Source organism: Canis lupus, chromosome 9 (assembly GCF_048164855.1).
Source record: "Canis lupus baileyi chromosome 9, mCanLup2.hap1, whole genome shotgun sequence".
Lineage (NCBI taxonomy): Eukaryota > Metazoa > Chordata > Mammalia > Carnivora > Canidae > Canis > Canis lupus.
The window spans coordinates 2,707,724-2,724,940 of record NC_132846.1 but is presented as its reverse complement, the minus strand read 5'-3'; the positions used below and the strand labels follow the sequence as shown (position 1 = coordinate 2,724,940).

General features: G+C 49.6%; 1 protein-coding gene across 1 annotated transcript in view; it reads left to right on the top strand.

Moving 5' to 3' along the window:
• Positions 1-17,217, top strand: part of FBLN5 (fibulin 5) — a 69,602-nt gene that overhangs the window by 35,084 nt on the left and 17,301 nt on the right. Inside the window, exons 5-6 of the mRNA XM_072837809.1 lie at positions 11,212-11,334; positions 14,394-14,510. Of these exons, the coding sequence (XP_072693910.1) occupies positions 11,212-11,334; positions 14,394-14,510 (240 nt within the window). The remainder of the gene's footprint in view (positions 1-11,211; positions 11,335-14,393; positions 14,511-17,217) is intronic.

The following is a 17,217-nucleotide window of genomic DNA, read 5'->3' as shown; positions in this document are numbered from 1 at the left end:
GCACCCCTGTTTATTAGTTCTGATAGTTTTTTGGTTGAATCATTAGGGTTTTCTATATATAAAATCATGTTGTCTGCAAATAGTGGGTTTTACTTTTTCTTTTGCGAATCATTTGGTTGCATTTTATTTCTTTTTATTGCCTAATTGCTTTGGCTAGGACTTCCAATACTATGTTGAATAAAAGTAATGAGGGTGAACATCTTTGTCTTATTCCTGATCTTAGAGGAAAAGCGTTTAGCTTTTCACCATTGAGTGTGATATTATATGGGTGTTTGTTGTATATGGTTTCTATGTTTCTTGTGTTACATCACCTCTATACCTGCTTTGTGGAGAGTTTTTATCATAACGAACATCGAATTTTATGACCATATGATTTTTGTTCATTTTGTTAATGTGGTGTATCACCTTGATTAGTTTGCAGATATTGAACCATCTTAGCCATAGACTAAATCTCACCATAGAATAAATCCCATGTGAATAGGGGGTATGATTTTTTTAATGTATTGTTGAATTAAATTTGCTAATATTTTGTTGAGGATTTTTGCATCTGTGTTCATCAGGGATATTGGCCTGTAATCTTTTTATGTGTAATCTTACCTGTTTTTAGTATCAGGTTAATGCTGGCCTCATAAAATGAATTTGGAAGTGTTCCCTCCTCTTCAATTTTTGGAAGAGTTTGAGAAGAGTAGGTGTTAAATCTTCTTTGAATGTTTGGTAGAATTTACCAGTGAAGTCATCTGGTCTTGGACTTTTGTTTGTCAGGAAGTTTTGGATTACTGATTGAATCTTCTTTTAGTATCAGTCTATCCAGATTTTCTATTTCTTCATGATTCAGTGTTGGAAGATTACATGTTTCTAGGAATTTATCCATTTCTTCTAGGCTGTTAAACTTGTTGATGTATAATTTTTCATAGCAGTCTCTTATGACCTTTTGTGTTTCTTTGGTATCAGTTATAACTTCCCCTCTTTCATTTCTGATTTTATTTATTTGAGTCCTCTCTCTTTTCTTAGTGAGTTTAGCTAAAGGTTTATCACTTCTGTTTATCTTTTCAAAAAATAAACTTCTAGTTTCATTGATATTTTCTATTTTTTTTTAGCTTCGATTTCTTTCGGCTCTGGTCTTTATTTTTTCTTTCCTCCTACTAACAACTTTGGACTTTGTTTGCTTCCCTTTTTCAAGTTCCTTTAGATTTATTGGGGAAGGGTCATAGGAAAACTCTGGGCCAGTGTGCATCCATCCTTCAGGTCCACAGGGGAGACCACCTACACCTTTTGACTAGCCCCTGTTTATTTGTATTAGGGTCTAAGCTAAGCTGCTATAACAAAAAGACCTTCAACACACTAGTTTAGATAAGAGAGAATTTAAATATTCCCTTATGGTACAGTTCAGAGGCAGGTAGTTCAGGGCTAGTAGAGTGGCTTGGCCAAACTCAACATGTGGCTCTCACTTCTGGATCCAACATGGCTGCTCTGGCTCTCACCATCATATATACATTCCAGCCAGAGGGAGGAGATAAGTGACAAGGGTACCACACACTCATTATTTTAAAGTATGACTCTGAAGTTGTTATGCAATATTTTTGTTTGTGTTCCACTGGCCAGAATTTAGTCATATAGTCCCAGTTCACTGTAAGGGAAGCTGAAAAATCCAGTCTTTAGTTGGGAGAATAGATATTGGAAGACAGTATTCAATTGCACAGCCTCTCCCACATCATATATCTAGATCCACCCAAATAGCTTCTGCTCCAGGAAGTCTGTTTCTCCTGGAAGTGATCTCATTCTTTGCTCCAGGACGACACTTACCATAATGAATTATAATTATCTAGTCCCTTATCTGTTCCCTACTAGACTGTAAACAGACACGACCCACGTGTCATTTATCTTTGAATCCCTAGTATCTACAGCTGTATTGGTTCATGGTGAATATATGTGGCATAAATGAATCCTGTTTAGCTTTCTATCAATACTGGGACCTGGGCACTTTGTTCTTTATGGGGGTTGCTAGAGGGATCTGGCAAGTCAGTTAGTTGGTTGGCCCCACATGTAGTTCCTTCATCTCCCTGCCTTTCACATCAGAGAAATCAGGAGTTTTCTAAGGACCACAGAAGGGTGGATATAAAAGGAAAGCCCCTATTGCATGGGCTGGGTAAACATGAAATTCTGAAAAGTGTTTAATTAGTTCAAATATTTATTTTATGCTCAAGTGATAGAATACAACTCTTACCAAGGCAGAAGGGTGGGGGAAGCAGGTGTGGCTATTTCAGCCCTGTGCTGTTTGGGGTGGGGCCTTCTCTTCCAGACTTTCAGGATGTGTGGCCCCCCTCAGCCAGGAGACAACATCCCTAGTATCCTCTACCCAACCCCTGTGGCCCCTACATGCTTATTGCCTCTTCCTCCTATGCCTTGAGGTTTCACCTCCTCTTGAGTTTTAGCCTTAACAATTATTCGCCTTGTTCTGGGGTTATCTGCTAGAGATGGGAGCAGGGTGGAGGGGTGGGGGCAGGAGAAGAGACATTGTAGGTTGTTCTCAGGATGAAATATCTATATTCTTAATCATTTGCTGGTCTATTGCTTGTAACTAGTCATGTTGAAAGAGCCAACTGTCAGCTCCCTCCCCTGTCCTAGGCTTCAAGGAATAGGAGTATGTGAAGGAACTATTCCTCTACATCATTGATCAGTGTCAAGACCTGCCCTCACCTCCCAGATCTGGGACATTCCCAGGTATATGTACTCATAGTCCTCTGCAATGCCCTCCACACGTTTGTTTCTGTTCAATGTCAATCTTCCCCACTGGTCTGCAAGCACAAGGAGGGCAGGTGTAGTGGCTCAATTTCACAGATAAGAGAGCAAATGCAGGTCAGGGACATGTACAGTGGCACCCTGGTTAGTTAGTGATGGAGTTAGAAGTGGTGGCAGGGTTTTGGACCTCAGATGTGGGGAATAAAACATGCAAATTTTGTTATCATGCTCTGAGAGTTACCTGGCAGGGAATGTGTGTTGCTGACGATAGGCTGATTCCTTGGAGTGAGTTTGCACATCTGGGTATTCTCACAGGCAGCACCAGGCTGAGCTTTTGTCCTGAGCCTGAAAAATGGATCAGATTTCCTGGTTGTGCCCTAAGAGGCCCTGTTGGAGCCCATCTTCAGGCTGGAATGAAGATGTATCTTTTCCCTCCTCTGGTGTTCTTCCTTCTTATGATTGTTGAAAATAAACTTTGTCCTTAACTAGATAGACATCCAGCTCTCCAGGAGGAAAGAGGAAATATGACTTACTACATCAGGCCAAAGCACAGAGCCTTTGGAGCTTGAGGACACTTTCAAATCAGCCCTGGGCAAAGTCTGGGATGGGAATGAAGCCCCGGGGAACTCCTGGCTGAGGCCTGAGGCTTTACTGGAGTTGGAGCCGTCTGCCAGATATCCTTCAACCCATGGGAATGAGATGTAGGCCACAAAGGGAATGGGTGGTTGAACTGGTTTCCTCTGATGCCCTGTGCCTTACTCACTCTCCCTCTTGCTTTCAGGAAACTGTGAGAACGAAATACCTTCATTCAAATATAATTTATTTCCATACGCTCCATTATGGCAGGCACTGGGTTAGGAGCTTAAGATACAAATGTGAATAAGACCCAGTTCTGGCTTTAAAGAAACTCTGTTTATAAGATACAAATGTGAATAAGACCCAGTTCTGGCTTTAAAGAAACTCTGTTTAGTGGAGGGAGATGGGCCATACACCACTCACTATGTAATACAATATGAAGTGCTATAAAGCTAGATGTGCTTAGCACATGTTTGAGTACGAAAGTAGGCTTGATGTGCTGTGTTGCTGATGTGCCAAAAGAAAGCTATGACATTTCTAAGGAGGGGCTAAAAAATTCTGAAGAGTAGAGCCACATGATCATTTTTGTGTGTTGGATAGGTCTGCAGGTTGTGTTTAGTTTGCTGTTGGGGAGAGACTGGAGGCCGGCAGACTAGTAACAGAGTTCTTTCAGTCATTTAGAGAAAAGACAGTGAAGCCTTGGAGTCTTCGGGGGGTGATATTAAGAAAGAGGGCAGTTTGCAAGATTTCCAGAAGGAAATTGTGTGAGAAGAGGGAGTTGGGGGGATTGAAGACTGGCTGAGGTTTCTAGCTCGGGATACTAGGACACAGTGATGCCCTTCACCAGGGACAGGGAGATCAGAGACTGTGGCCCTGAGGGTGACAAGGAGGTCAGGACGTGGGGCAGGAATAGGCTCAGAGGGGGTGAAGAGGAGGAGCCTGTGGGGAGACGCCTTGGAGATTCTTAGATTCAGGAGCTGTAGGATATCTAGACGGTGCTTGTGGAAGAGGGGCAGTGTGCATCAGAGGAAAGACACTGTCCTTTCTTCTAATTGGAATCTTTTGCACTTTTTGTCATCACTTTGGGGCAGTATTTCTAAGAACTTCATCAATATTCTGGAAACTAAGTTTACTCATAGGAAAGCAAACACCATCAGCAAACTGAAGGAGGGGAGAACTTCTGAAGGCACACAATGCTTTCGCCCAAGGCGCCGTAGCAGCAGGCACTCAATTGCAGGGTGAAATTGAATAATGGCTATTTCTGTACAGCAGGAAAGCCTTCTGTCTGGTATAGACTGTGCTGCAGACTTGTTTAATAAGACTCCAGAAGTGTGAATAGTATATAGTAACCCATGGGTTTGACTGTAGAGAAATATCCACGTAGGACTCGTTGGCTTGATATTTGAACACTTCAGTTCTCTCCTGGACACTCTTGAACAGTCTTTGAAACTCTGAGCAAGTTGCACGGGGTACAGGACTAATTATCACTCATGATAATCCAGCACCTTGTTATGCAAAATGTGGCCCCTGGGCTGGCAGGGAGCTTGTTAGAAATGTGGAATCTACCAAATGGGAACCTGAGCTTTAGCAAGCTCCCCACTGACTCATATGCACATTCACGTGTGAGAGGTACTGGTCTGGCACAGCAAGTTCCAGATACAGTTTTGCATTGGAATCATGAAGCTAAACAGCTCTCCAAGCCTCAACCCCAGATGTTTGGATTAAATCAGGTAATGCTCTCAGGTAGTAGGTTTGGGAACCACAGGTAGTAGCTAAGTTTGGGAACCACTGGCTTGTATAGGTTCAAAAGTCCTTCTCTGTTGATGGACAAATGGCACGATTTTAGTAAATGGAAATCTAATGTGAGCTCCATGTTTGCCTGGTTTACAATCATGGTATTAACTAAAGCCTCAATCCCTTTAAAAAAAAAAAAAAGATACCATGTCTAGACTGGCAGTGAGCAGCCTTGGCTCCTTACTGTCAAGACAGTTTGATTCATGACACTCAAGAAGGCAGATATGTGTCATCCCTTCCTCATCCCCTACCCCCCACAGCTGCTGTGACCATTCATGCGTTGGCAAAAGTTGAATGCGCTTGGCCAATTCTCTGCCTGTTTTGAAAGCAGCTAAAGTCAGCTGATGTTTACTGAGCACTCTGATGAAAATAATTACCCAGGACCAAACAATGTGATCTCCATTAGTTGCATAGTTTGTTTCTGTAGAAGACCACAGCTAGAAGGGGCCTTCCAGAACTCTCCTCCATGCTCTCATTTTATGGATAGAAAAACAGAATCCACAGAGAGGTCAGAACTTGCATTCCAGCTGGTTTCATCCAAGAGGAAAGGATTCTCTGTTGTTTGGAAGAATGGACCACATATTTGTTGCCTAATTAGAGGCACAACATGCACAAGTTTTGTATCCTAAGCTTAATATCAAGCATCGAGAAAAGTGCTGGAAATACAGAAAGATCTCGTTCCTAATTGTTGCCCAGGACCCATCAGACACATGGAGCGCAGATGTCCTGGGATTTCAACAAGCGAGTTCTCGAACGCTGAGGTCTTTAATTAAGCAGGTGTTTGGGAAGGAGGTCCTGTGGAGATTCCAGCCGTGACTGGGCTTGTCTCGCTGAGAAATGGCAGTGACCCAGTCCAGCAGCGGGCCTGAGACTGGTTTCAGTGGGAGGCCTAAGAATGTGCCATTGTTACTTTCTTCTTTCTTATCAAAAGCCCCATTAGCTTGAGCAAGGAAGGAATAAAAATGGGCTGGGAAAACATGTTGTTTCACTGGGCAAAAATTTACTACCAAGGAAATGATTTTGCCATTTCCAAAAAAGGCTTTTGAAAAGGTATAGCCTTCCAAATACTTCTGGACGGTCTCCCCCTGTGTCACCCAGTGAGAATGTTTCCCTTTGGCCAATGACTGTTCTCACATAAGAACAGAGACATTCCTCTGAGGTTGTGTACACAGGTTCGCCAGGGTGACCCCCTTGCTTGTTCACAGTATCAGAGAACCGAAGACACGCAGGAGGGAGGAGTCATAGGTGGGGTAAAGGCTGATCCCGCTTTGGCTGTGGAATTCAGTGAGATGCACATACTCCTGGGCATCTGGGCGTCTGGACGTCTGCAGTTACAGACTTGTAGATGGACCCCGAGATGCCAAAGTGCAGAGAGGGAGACTGACCCCCGTGAGGGAACGTACCCTACCCTTTGGCACTTGTGTCCCCATCTCCTGCTGGGTGTCTACCGCTCTGGGGGCGGGGAGTCCCTGGCTCTGGCTACGGTGGAACGAATCCTGCCCCGCAGCCTGCGGAGCCCCAGTGCCGTCATTGTGCTGTCTTTGGTGAATCCCAGATCAGAGCCTGCAGAGGCAGAGGCCGTGCGTCGCTCCTTTCACGGCTGTTAGAAATAGCACCTCATGTGGGAGGGGGGAATAAAATCCCCCGGGGGTACCCTGCCTGTGCTGGGTGGTGGTGATAGGATCTGCGCACACTTTAACTTATGGGCCCTGCTTCGCTCCATTTGTCAGGACACCGGAGGGTCTGGGAGGCTGATGAACTTGCTCCGTGGTACTTACTTACCAAGTGCGGAGCCTGGATTCACATCTAGCTCCACCTGCCCCCGAAGTTATTTTTTACGCACTAACCCTTCCAGGGGAGGTCTTGGCCCTTTGGTCTTTTTCCCTCTTAGGCTTTGGTGGGGGGGGGCAGGATGGCTTAGGAAATGTTCTCCCCGTGGGCAGGGATGAATCATTGGTTTTTGTTTTGCATTGTCTTAGCAGTTTTTAAAGGACCTTTAATTTCAGTTAGGATGTGTGCTATGAAAACGGTTTAAGTGTTTTCCCTTTAACTTTCAGGAATGAATCCGGAAATGGAAATGCGTGTTGGTATATGATAGCTACATTCACATATAACTAATAGGTGGCATACACGTGCGTGCTTTTTATATTCCATCTGATTTATGCATATGTACGGCAGCATGTTTAGTCTGTTGCGCCTCCCTGTTGAGATCTTTATATAATAAACCCATGAACCAGCACTCAGACTGTGGTCCCTCCCCGTGGCGTTGCCTGAGTCAGCCTGGAAGACTTCATTTGTTTTGTTGTCTGGGTTGTCAGGCGGTTGCCTTCTGATGTCTTACAGCCAGTTTCTCCATCTGCCGCCTCCGTGAGATCCCGCCTGGACCTGACAGACATCCTTCTTCCCACTGCCTTAGCGCACCTGATACTTTCTGTCTGGCTGAGGACCTGAGACGCAGCTAGCCGTGGGAAATCCCATAGGAGCATCCCGAATCTGTGGGCCGCCGTCCTGAAGTGGGGGCGCTCCCTGAGGCCGGCGGCCTCATGAGGGGGCGTCAAGGAGCTGATGGATTTTGCTGACTTTCAAAAGTGAGCAGTGGTTTCAGATTGAGGATGTTTCCAGTGAAAGCCACTCTGGAGACATGTGAAGGAAGGGGTGCCAGCCCAGGCAAAGCTGCAGCACTTGGTGCAGAGGATGGTTTCTCCTGGGCAGGTGCAGCACTGGCTGTGCTGTGCCACCAGGTCCTGGAGACGTGCGTGACCTCTGTCCTCTGGTTGCCGGGGCACTGGCCATGTGGACCGCAGACAGACAGTGCCGCACCTGTGGAGAGATGAGCCATGGGGGCGCTGGTAGAGTCCTCCAGGTGCCCACGCAGTCGACGAGGGCCACAGCTCCCAGGAGCCAGCCAGGGGGCAGGCCCAGGACACGGAGGACGCAGACGGTCCCCTTCTTGGAGGGAGGTGGAGGGAGAACCCTCCAGCCACCCTGGGGCTTTGGGAGGCCACATACGTGCACACATTGAGCCATAGTGAGGGAGGGAGGGAGGAAGTAGATAAAGCACTGAATGAACAGAGCACCCTGGTTTGGGAGACTCTTCATAAGGGTCCCACAGGGAAGAAAGTAGTGGGCATGGCGTGGGCACGACGATAGTGATGCCTACTCAGGGTGCCGTAACTTGTGATTTTCCACGGATGCAGAAAGGGACGCGTTACCAAAGAATGTCCTTGGAGTGGTTCGATGTCGCTTTCCTCTTCTGTTATTGAAGTCTGATGTATGTAATGTAAGCGACTGGGCTTGAGCTGGAACGTGTGGTGAGTCACTGTGCCCTGGAAGATCCCCACAGCAAGAACCTTCTGGTTTCTGCTCCACCGGGTGTATAAGCTAACCACGGTGGTTTTGTGGGTTGTTTTTAAAGTCCACACACCCCAGGACGCTGGCTGGGGCAACTCATCTGGGGACTTCAAGGCCATAATGGGTGTTGTTCATGTGTTCATTCATTCGTTCATTCATTCATTCATTCATTCATTCACCAAATAATCATTGAACATTTACTGTGGACACAGCAGGACACTAGGTTATGTTTTCAGGATATAAAGGTAAGATGCACCCTCCAAAAAACTCCAGGGACTTGTAGGATTCTCCAAAAAAAAAAAAAAAAGTATATATTGACATTCCATTTGATGAGCAAGTGAGAGTTTAAAATATAGTTTTTCCTTGAACATGTGTCAGCAGACATGCAGTTATTCTAATCAAGTGAATTCTTTACGTAAAAGCAGGGGAGTTTTTTTTTTAAACAATGAGTTTTAAAGATGCAGTTTGTAGGTTCACCTAGTTTGCACGCACCCTCGGGAGTGTGCGTGTGAGCCGGCGTGCCTGCTGGAGCCTGCTGGGCCCACTGGCAAGGCTCTGGTTTTTCCCTGCAGGAGGCCACCACCGCCACATTGTGTGTGTCACAAGTTACACAAACACAAGAGTCTTGAGAACCTGCTCTCACCACGTCTGATGGCTTTTGTCCCCTTGAATCTCTCTCTCCCTTTAATCCTCTCTGGGCAGGAAAAAATGTGCACAGATTCCTAGGGCCATGCTGTTCCCAGGGCACAATTGCCATCATCCATCACCCCCCGGCTGGAAAAATGTAAACATGTGCTGGCTGATAGTGGTGTTATTTATTATCATAGTGTTCGATATGGATTTGGGCAGGAGTGGCTGCCGGCCAAGCATTATTCGCTGGTCCCCCTGGGAGGCTTCGAGGGGTGGGCAGGACTGGGGGTGGAAGGGAAGCCGAGGGCAGAGGCAGGAGCTCTTGCAGCCAAGAACAGGTGGGGGTTTGCCACAGAGGCTTGCCACGGAGGCTGCACGTCGTCATGGGGCCGGGGGGCGTGGGGGCTGCCAGCATCTTGGAACCAGGTTCTTGGAGCCTTGGTGCCTAGAGGACTGAAGCCTGGTTTCACCCGATGCCCACACACCTTGATCATTTGGGGTGGGGTGGAGATTGTGTAACGGTGTCAGGCCAATGTGCCGCAGGTGACCCGCAGGTGTCATCCGGGCCCCCGAGGCCATGGCTTACCTGACCCATGGTTCCACTGAACCCGTTGAGGCTACTTCTTGTGCTCGCAGCAGGCAAGACTCTGGGCCGTCGCCCAGGCGCCCCCACGGTCTGTGAGCTGCAATGTCGAGAGGTAGACAGTTTTCCAGGAGGGACAGGAGAGGCGGTGAAAGCTCAACCCTCTTTTCTGCACCTCGGTATCACCTTCTTCAGCTCCCTCTGGACCCACAATGTTCTTGGGGATATGACCCCTGTCCTTCCTGCCACAGAGGGCTTAGGAGTAGGTGGGCAGGGAAGCCTGGGCCCTTAGCTCAGAACTTACTCTGTCAGCACAGTTTTTGCATCTGTAAGTAGGAGGTGTGAGTCCTTCTCCCAGGGCGATTGTGAGAATAAATGTGGCAGCATGTGTGAGGTGTCATATGTGCATGTGGCATCTGCACACAATACACTGCAGATGGAGTACACACAAGACTTCTGCAGGCCACATTACATACCACACATGCACATGACACACATGTGGCCTGTGTACACCACATAGGCATGCTGCACAGGCTTAGTGAGTAGCTTTTATTTTTTTTTAAATTTTTTCCCTAGACTTTATTTATGTATTCCTGAGAGACACAGAGAGAGAGGCAGAGGGAGAAGCAGGCTCCATGCAGGGAGCCTGATGTGGGACTCGATCCTTGGACTCTAGGATCACGTTCTGGGCTGAAGGCAGGTGCTTATCCACTGAGCCACCCAGGTGTCCCTCAGTGAGTAGTTTTAATAGTATTTCCAATTGCAAGTGGTCCTTTTGGAGGAAAAGACGGAGATGAGCCAACCCGAGGGCAGTAATGAGGGGAGCAAAAGGCAGGTGCCCTGAGGAAGCACAGACAGGAAGGCGGGCTGACAAGGAGGGGAGGCGCAGGTGCAGGGCCGGGCAGAGCCGGGCGCTTGAAAGGTCACGTGCAGTGAGTTAAAAGATGAATGTGTAGGGAAGCCAACGGATGGCTGTGGGCAGGTGGCATTGCGTGGAGGGCAGTGGGTCAGCCCTGGGGGCTGCAGCTGCAGGGAGACCACAGGGCCCTGTGAGGCTCTGTGGCAGGGCAGGAGGCCCAGGCTGAAGGATTTCCGTGGACGGAGGGTCCGATCCCACGGCTCCACCACTCCCTTCCTTGAGCGGGAGCTGTTCCCACGCAGGTGCACCACAGACCCCTTAACACCTGAGTGAGTGCACCCACAGCCAGATGTGTTTCCACATCGAGTCATGGTTGTTTTCAAGGTGACCTGCCTTCAGAAAGGGATAGGACAGGAGGCTAGACGAGTCCCCAGGGATGTGTGTACCCTTCGTGGCCGTTTTCTTCTGTGGATCTCCAGGCAGCACACGAGGTCTGCCCCCCACATAACAGTCAGGGCCTCCGTGTGGTATCCACCAGGGAGGCACCTCCATCTCCTTGGATGGAGCCTGTAGCCGGTATCACCTTCGCAGCGGGACAGAGAAGCAGCTGGCACCACCGGTGGCTCCAGGGCTCTGGGTAAGTGTAGGTGACCTTGTCTGGAACATGTTTGTGTTACAGATGTGGACGAGTGTGCAACGGATTCTCACCAGTGCAACCCTACCCAGATTTGCATCAACACAGAAGGAGGCTACACCTGCTCCTGCACCGATGGCTACTGGCTTCTGGAGGGCCAGTGCTTAGGTAACCGCTCTCTGGGGCTTTCAGGGACTCTGGGAAATCGATGGCTGCAGGTGGTGGTGTAGAACCAGGGCCCAGCCGGCTGGCCTGAGGGTGCTGGGCTTCTCTTGGGTGGGGGCCAGCGGGGTAGGAGCCTATGGAGCTTGCCTGGCCCTTTTCAAACCACCTGTGACTGTCACCGTCAGTGTCAGTAGCGGAGTTTTTTTTTTTTTTTTTTAAAGATTTTATTTATTCATAAGAGACACAGAGAGAGAGAGAGAGACACAGGCAGAGGGAGAAGCAGGCTCCATGCAGGGAGCCCGACGTAGGACTCGATCCAGGGACCCCCGGATCACGCCCTGGGCTGAAGGCGGCGCTAAACCACTGAGCCACCAGAGCTGCCCAGTAGCGGAGTTTTTGAATGTAATGTTTAAGGGCCCACAGTTGGTTTTCCATAGACTCACTTCCTGTCTTTAGGACGTTGGCATCCCAGGCAGGAAGTGATGAGGGGTGAGGATTATTCTATCTTAGGTCGACATCATAGTGAGGGGGGGAACCCTTGCTTAGTCACAGAAACATTCCAAGTCCCAAATCAGGATCAGAAGATCCTGACACTCCCCCACCCCCAATACCCACCCCCCAGGTCTTTTTTTTATTCCCAAGGAATCAGTCATTGCCAGTTGAGAATTTTGCCCCTTGCAGTTGGCATCTGCTATCTGATCTCTCGGTTTATTTTTACTGGAGGGTGATTTTCCTTTCTTCCCCTCTGGTTTCGCTCCAGCCAAGTGAATGCATTCATAGCAATTGCTTGCTGTCACTTCAATTCTATTTCTAGGGTGTGATTTCTAATGCTGTGTTTCCTTGGAAAAGCCTTAGCAGTGTAAGTTCTCTAAGACACTGTTCTGATGCCCGAAAAATCCATCCTGGAGGAGCTGAGAAACAAATCCAAACAACATCATGGAAACAAAAAGAAAGAAAGAAGGTTCTTTTTCTCCAAGACACTCCCGATTAAGACTTGAGTGTTGGTCGGCTTTAGAGCCCTTCCCAAAGCATCTTGGGGGCCTGACAGGCTAGACTGGACTTGGCGGGATTCTCCTTCCTGGGCACAGGCACTGAAGGGCGGGCTGCACACGGGCATTTGTGAATATGATGGTCACTGCATTTAAACCAACCTTAGCGATGATGGAAAATTTGATGCTACTGATTTGAACATAAGCAGATCAGTGTGAGTGAGTTATTTGTGTGGGAACTTAATATGTCGGCTCTCAGAGCTGGAAGGGATGTTAGATATTATGTCATCCAATTTTTATAGAGTTGGAGACTGAGACTCAAAGAGGGGGAACATTTTGAACAAAGCTGAGGTGAGTGAGTTGGGCCTGAAATCTGGCTCCTCTCTCTCAGTCCAGTTTTTCCTCCAAGGGAAAGGGGAGGCTAGAGAGGACCGGGCAAGCAGTACATGGCCCCATGAAGGAGACTTCAGGGCCGGAGGCCCCTTCCCCATCTGAGGGGGACCAGGACCTGGGACACCTCTCTCCTTGGGAGGGCTGTTCTCTCCCACAGGGCTTGAAGCTTTGGGGGGGATGTTCCTGGAGCCCTAACGTGGTACCACGTGCACAGCCTGCTCATACTCCACATCCTAAGTGAAGATGTCTCCCAACTGTGGCTTAGCTCATGCCTTCTCCTGGCCACATCTTCTTTGCCTTCCAAAACCTGGATTCCATCCCCATCTACCACCCCTTCTGTGCACCTTGGAGGCTCTTGCAGAAAAAAGGAGGCGCTGGGGGCTGCTTTTCCTGCAAGGTACCCTGAGGCAGAGGGGGGCCCTTTCCGGCCTCAGTGACTGTGCCCTGACCTGGGAACAGTCAGGACCAGCAACTGTCAGTGTGCTTTCCCAGCAGGCGCTGCAGAGTACTCGGTGGGTCCTGGGGAGGAGGGCTGAGTTCCAGGTGGTTGCTGCTCAGATAGAGAACAGAGTCACAAGGGCTAAGCACGGCCTCTGAGGGGCTGAGCAATAGGTTAGGTGGAGGTAGGTGAAGGTAGGCTCGTTTGTGGCAGTGCGTGTAGAAACCAGGTACAAGGACAGGTTCTGGACTGGTCTCCAGGGCCCTGGCTGGATTCTGGTTCCAGAGGAACCGGGGGCCCAGGAGGAAACCTCTGGGGGAGATGGGTATAATGTGATAAGGCCCAGTTACTGCTGCAGTTGGATCCACTGGTCACAGCAGGTGCCTGGACAGGTGAGGACTTGGTCTCCCTCTGTGGGTGTCACTTGAGGCATCCCATCACACAAGAGTGAATCCTCTTGCTCATCAGCCCATTCACTTGGGGTAATGGGGACTGCTTTTCCAATGACATCAGGCTCCCCGTTGACTGGCACATGTCAGCAGCAAGGACAGGTTGCCCAGATCTGCTAAAAGCAGCCTCCATTCACCCACAGAACTGCTTGCTCAGGGTGAGCCAGCCATGGCTGGGAAAGGTGTGCTTGCCCAGAGTTTTAGTTCTGCTCGGTGCAAGCAGGAGATCCAGGGCGAAGCCCGGCATCCTTGTATCACTGGATTCGTCAGTCTCCTGACTGTGGTGCTGCTGCTTGCCAGGGCCCGCACTTGCTCTTATTCCTGAGAGCTAGACAGATACGGCTAACAGCTGGCGAGGGGTCTGTTGGAGCACAGCTGTGCACTCCTCTTGCACTCTCAGCCACTTGTCCCTTCCTGAGGTGCTGAGACATCTCTTCAGAGTCTTAGAGTAGACTCTTCATGTTGGGTAAATCTTAGCATCGAAGATTGGAGTTGGACAGAATCTTGGAGGCTGTCTTGCCCCGCATCCTTGTCTGAGCAGACATTTCTTCTACAACCTTCCAGACAGGTGCAGGTGTTCATGGGACCGAGACAGGTCAGGAAGGGTGGTGGGTGGATGGAGCCTTAGACCCCGGCGTGCATCACCATCCCTGACATTCAGTGGGTCCTGGCTTTCCCTTAGTTCCCCTTCCTCTCATGGTCCTGCTCTTGAAGAGGTGGGCATGCATGATGCTGGGCATGACCCCTTGATTGGGAAGAAATGTCTCACCTTGCTAGTGTTTCTCTTTCCAGACATTGATGAATGTCGCTACGGCTACTGCCAGCAACTGTGTGCAAATGTTCCTGGATCCTATTCCTGTACGTGCAACCCTGGCTTTACCCTCAACGAGGATGGAAGGTCTTGCCAAGGTATGTGACGCGAACGATAACTCGAACACGATGTGAAACACTAGACGCTGTCTGCTCCAGAGTCTGACAGTTTCCGTGGTGTCTGTTCTTGCTCATGGTCATTGTGCTTGCAGAACCTTGAGGTCCAAACTAAGGTTATGGGAAACATCTCAAAAAAGCACCACAATCATCCATCAACTGGGGCTTATGATTTCATGGATTTGTTTCTCTCCATGTGTCTACTTTCCAGAAGAGGTCTTGCCAGCTTTCTGGGCTAATTGGAAATTTTCACACATGTCCTATAGCCTGAGTTCAATTTTTGATGCTTGGGGAGCAGGGTGGGGGCTGTGTGTCAGGAAGGGCTCTTGAGCCTTGGTGAATTACACAGTAGACACCCTCTGTGCAGGGGTTTCATGGCCAATTTCCATGGCTCTCCCTCCAGTTTTCCCTATGACCCATGCTAGCAGGGCCTGTGCCTTAGTAGAGTCCAGGGGGTGATGATAATTTCCGATTCAGCATTCCCCACAAAACCGGAGTGAAACAGAGGCCCCTGGGGGCTCAGCGGTTGAGTGTCTCCCGGGGTCCTGGGATTGAGTTCCACATCGGGCTCCCTGCAGGGAGCCCACTTCTCCCTCTGCCTGTGTCTCTGCCTCTCTCTCTGTGTCTCTCATGAATAAATTAAAAAAAAAAAAACAGTGAAACAGAGGTGTTGTTTTTGTTTTTGTTTTTTTGAGAGAGAGAGAGAGAGAGTGAGAGAGAGAGAGAGAAGGGGGAGGAGGGGTAGAGGGGGAAGGAGAGAGAGTTTCAAGCAGGCTCCCTGCCCAGCCTAGAGCCTGATGTGAGGCTGGATCTCACCATCCTGAGACCGAGCCCTGAGCGGGAGCCAAGGGTTGGACGTGCAGCCACCTGAGCTGCCCAGGTGCCCCGAGACAAAGGCCTTCTCTGAGTTTTACATGATCACTTCAAATACTGATAAGTGAGAAAACACAACACATGCCTTCTGCAGTCTCCATCTGGAGGTTTCTTCTGCCCAAGAAGTGAATGGAGGCTCCAGGCCCAAGGAGTCAGTGCCAGAGCTGCCCGGCCCCGCCCCGGCTGGGCCTCTAGCCCCCTGCCTGGCTCTGTCCACCGTGGAGGTGGGACTGGAGACGCAGAATGAAGGCTTTGTTTGGAACTTGCCACCAGGTTCTGCAGGGCCCATTTCCTTGTCACACCATTTGAGGTCTGGCGGAGGGCTTGGCGCCAGCTGGTTGGAAGATATTATGTTTCCATTAGCTTAATCGTATCTAAATCATTGGGTAAACAGGAAGGCATCGGCCCTTAAAGGGGCTGATCCTGGACTCTTTGTAAGTCTTTCCTCCAAAGCTGGTTCTGCTTATTGTTCCAGAAGTCTCCACCGAGTTCCTCTTGCCAGGGGAGGCGATTTTCTTCTGAGAACCAGGCGGGCCCTGGAGGTTGAGGGAGCTGATGGGACAGGGGCCCTTCCTTCCCCCGGGCCCTGGGTGCTGGGTGCTGGGAGGAGCACATAGGGCAGAGGCGGCTTCTCTGCGCGGGGCCGGGCTGGGAGGGCAGCATGGCTTCCACCCAGAGGCTGGCGAGGCGCTTCCAGCACCCACAGAGAACAGCTGACGCCCGCCCGGTGTCCTTCAGGCGTCTCAGGGACAGGCCTGTGATGAGACGCAGGTGAGACACCTGGCGGTGCCAAGTCCACAGCGCGCCAAGGCCTGCACACCGGCCCCCAGCCACTGGGACATTGCGTCAGCAGCATCCTCGGCCTAAACAGGGGGTTATGTTCTCTGTTGAGCTCCTGGAATCCTTCTGCTTCATTCAGCAGAGCACTCGGGTGTGCGGGACCCAGGAGGCACAGGGCTGTGGGACTGTCGTTCCACAGGGGCAGCTGAGAGCTTAGAGAGCCAGGCCACAGCTCCCTCATCCTGGTCAGCATGTGGCCGGAAGCCAAGGACACCAGCCCTAAAACTGGGCAGTGCCATCCTGCCTGGACTGTACTCCAAGGCCCACCGCCATGGCATTTCCTGGCTTCTTTCTGGGGTGCAGAGCCTCCAAGCTCTGTTGGGGAGACTGGGGTCTCACTGGGCCCTCCCTGCAGAGCCCCGCTTTTTGTTTTGTTTTGTTGTTTCTTTCTTTACTCCCTCTAAAAGCTCCAAGGAGGCAGGAGTTGTGTGGGCCCAGGACCAGCTCTCCCCATTAAGAAAAGTTCAAGCTGTTCCCTATGAAGGTGTCTCACTCTGAAAACACCCAAACTGCTGTCCAGAGCCTTAAGAGGTTGACCTGGACTTCGAAGGGGATAGAAACTCTCTCAGCTGGGACTTGGGTCATTGGCATATAGAGCTAGGGAGAGGATGTGCTTAAAAAGGGTCAGCCAGTGCCAGTACAGAAAGGGGCTCCCTCCTTCCCCTCCCCTCACCCCGCTGAACTCTGCAGGATAACTCATGGGTGTTATGGGGGGATCCCCAACTCAGGTTCCAGTTCCAGCTCTGGTCTTGTCACTTCAGGGACTTGGACATATCTACCAACCTCAAAGCAACCTTAAAATTATTGATGTATCAGGGATGTACAATCAAGTGCACATTAAAGGCACATTATTTCATAAACGTTGCCACCTGTAGACCCCCATGCAGCCATCACCACACTCAAGGTGATGAAATATTCCATTATCTAAAAGGTTCCTTGTGCCCCTCTGTGGTCCTCTCCTTAAGCCACTGGGCCT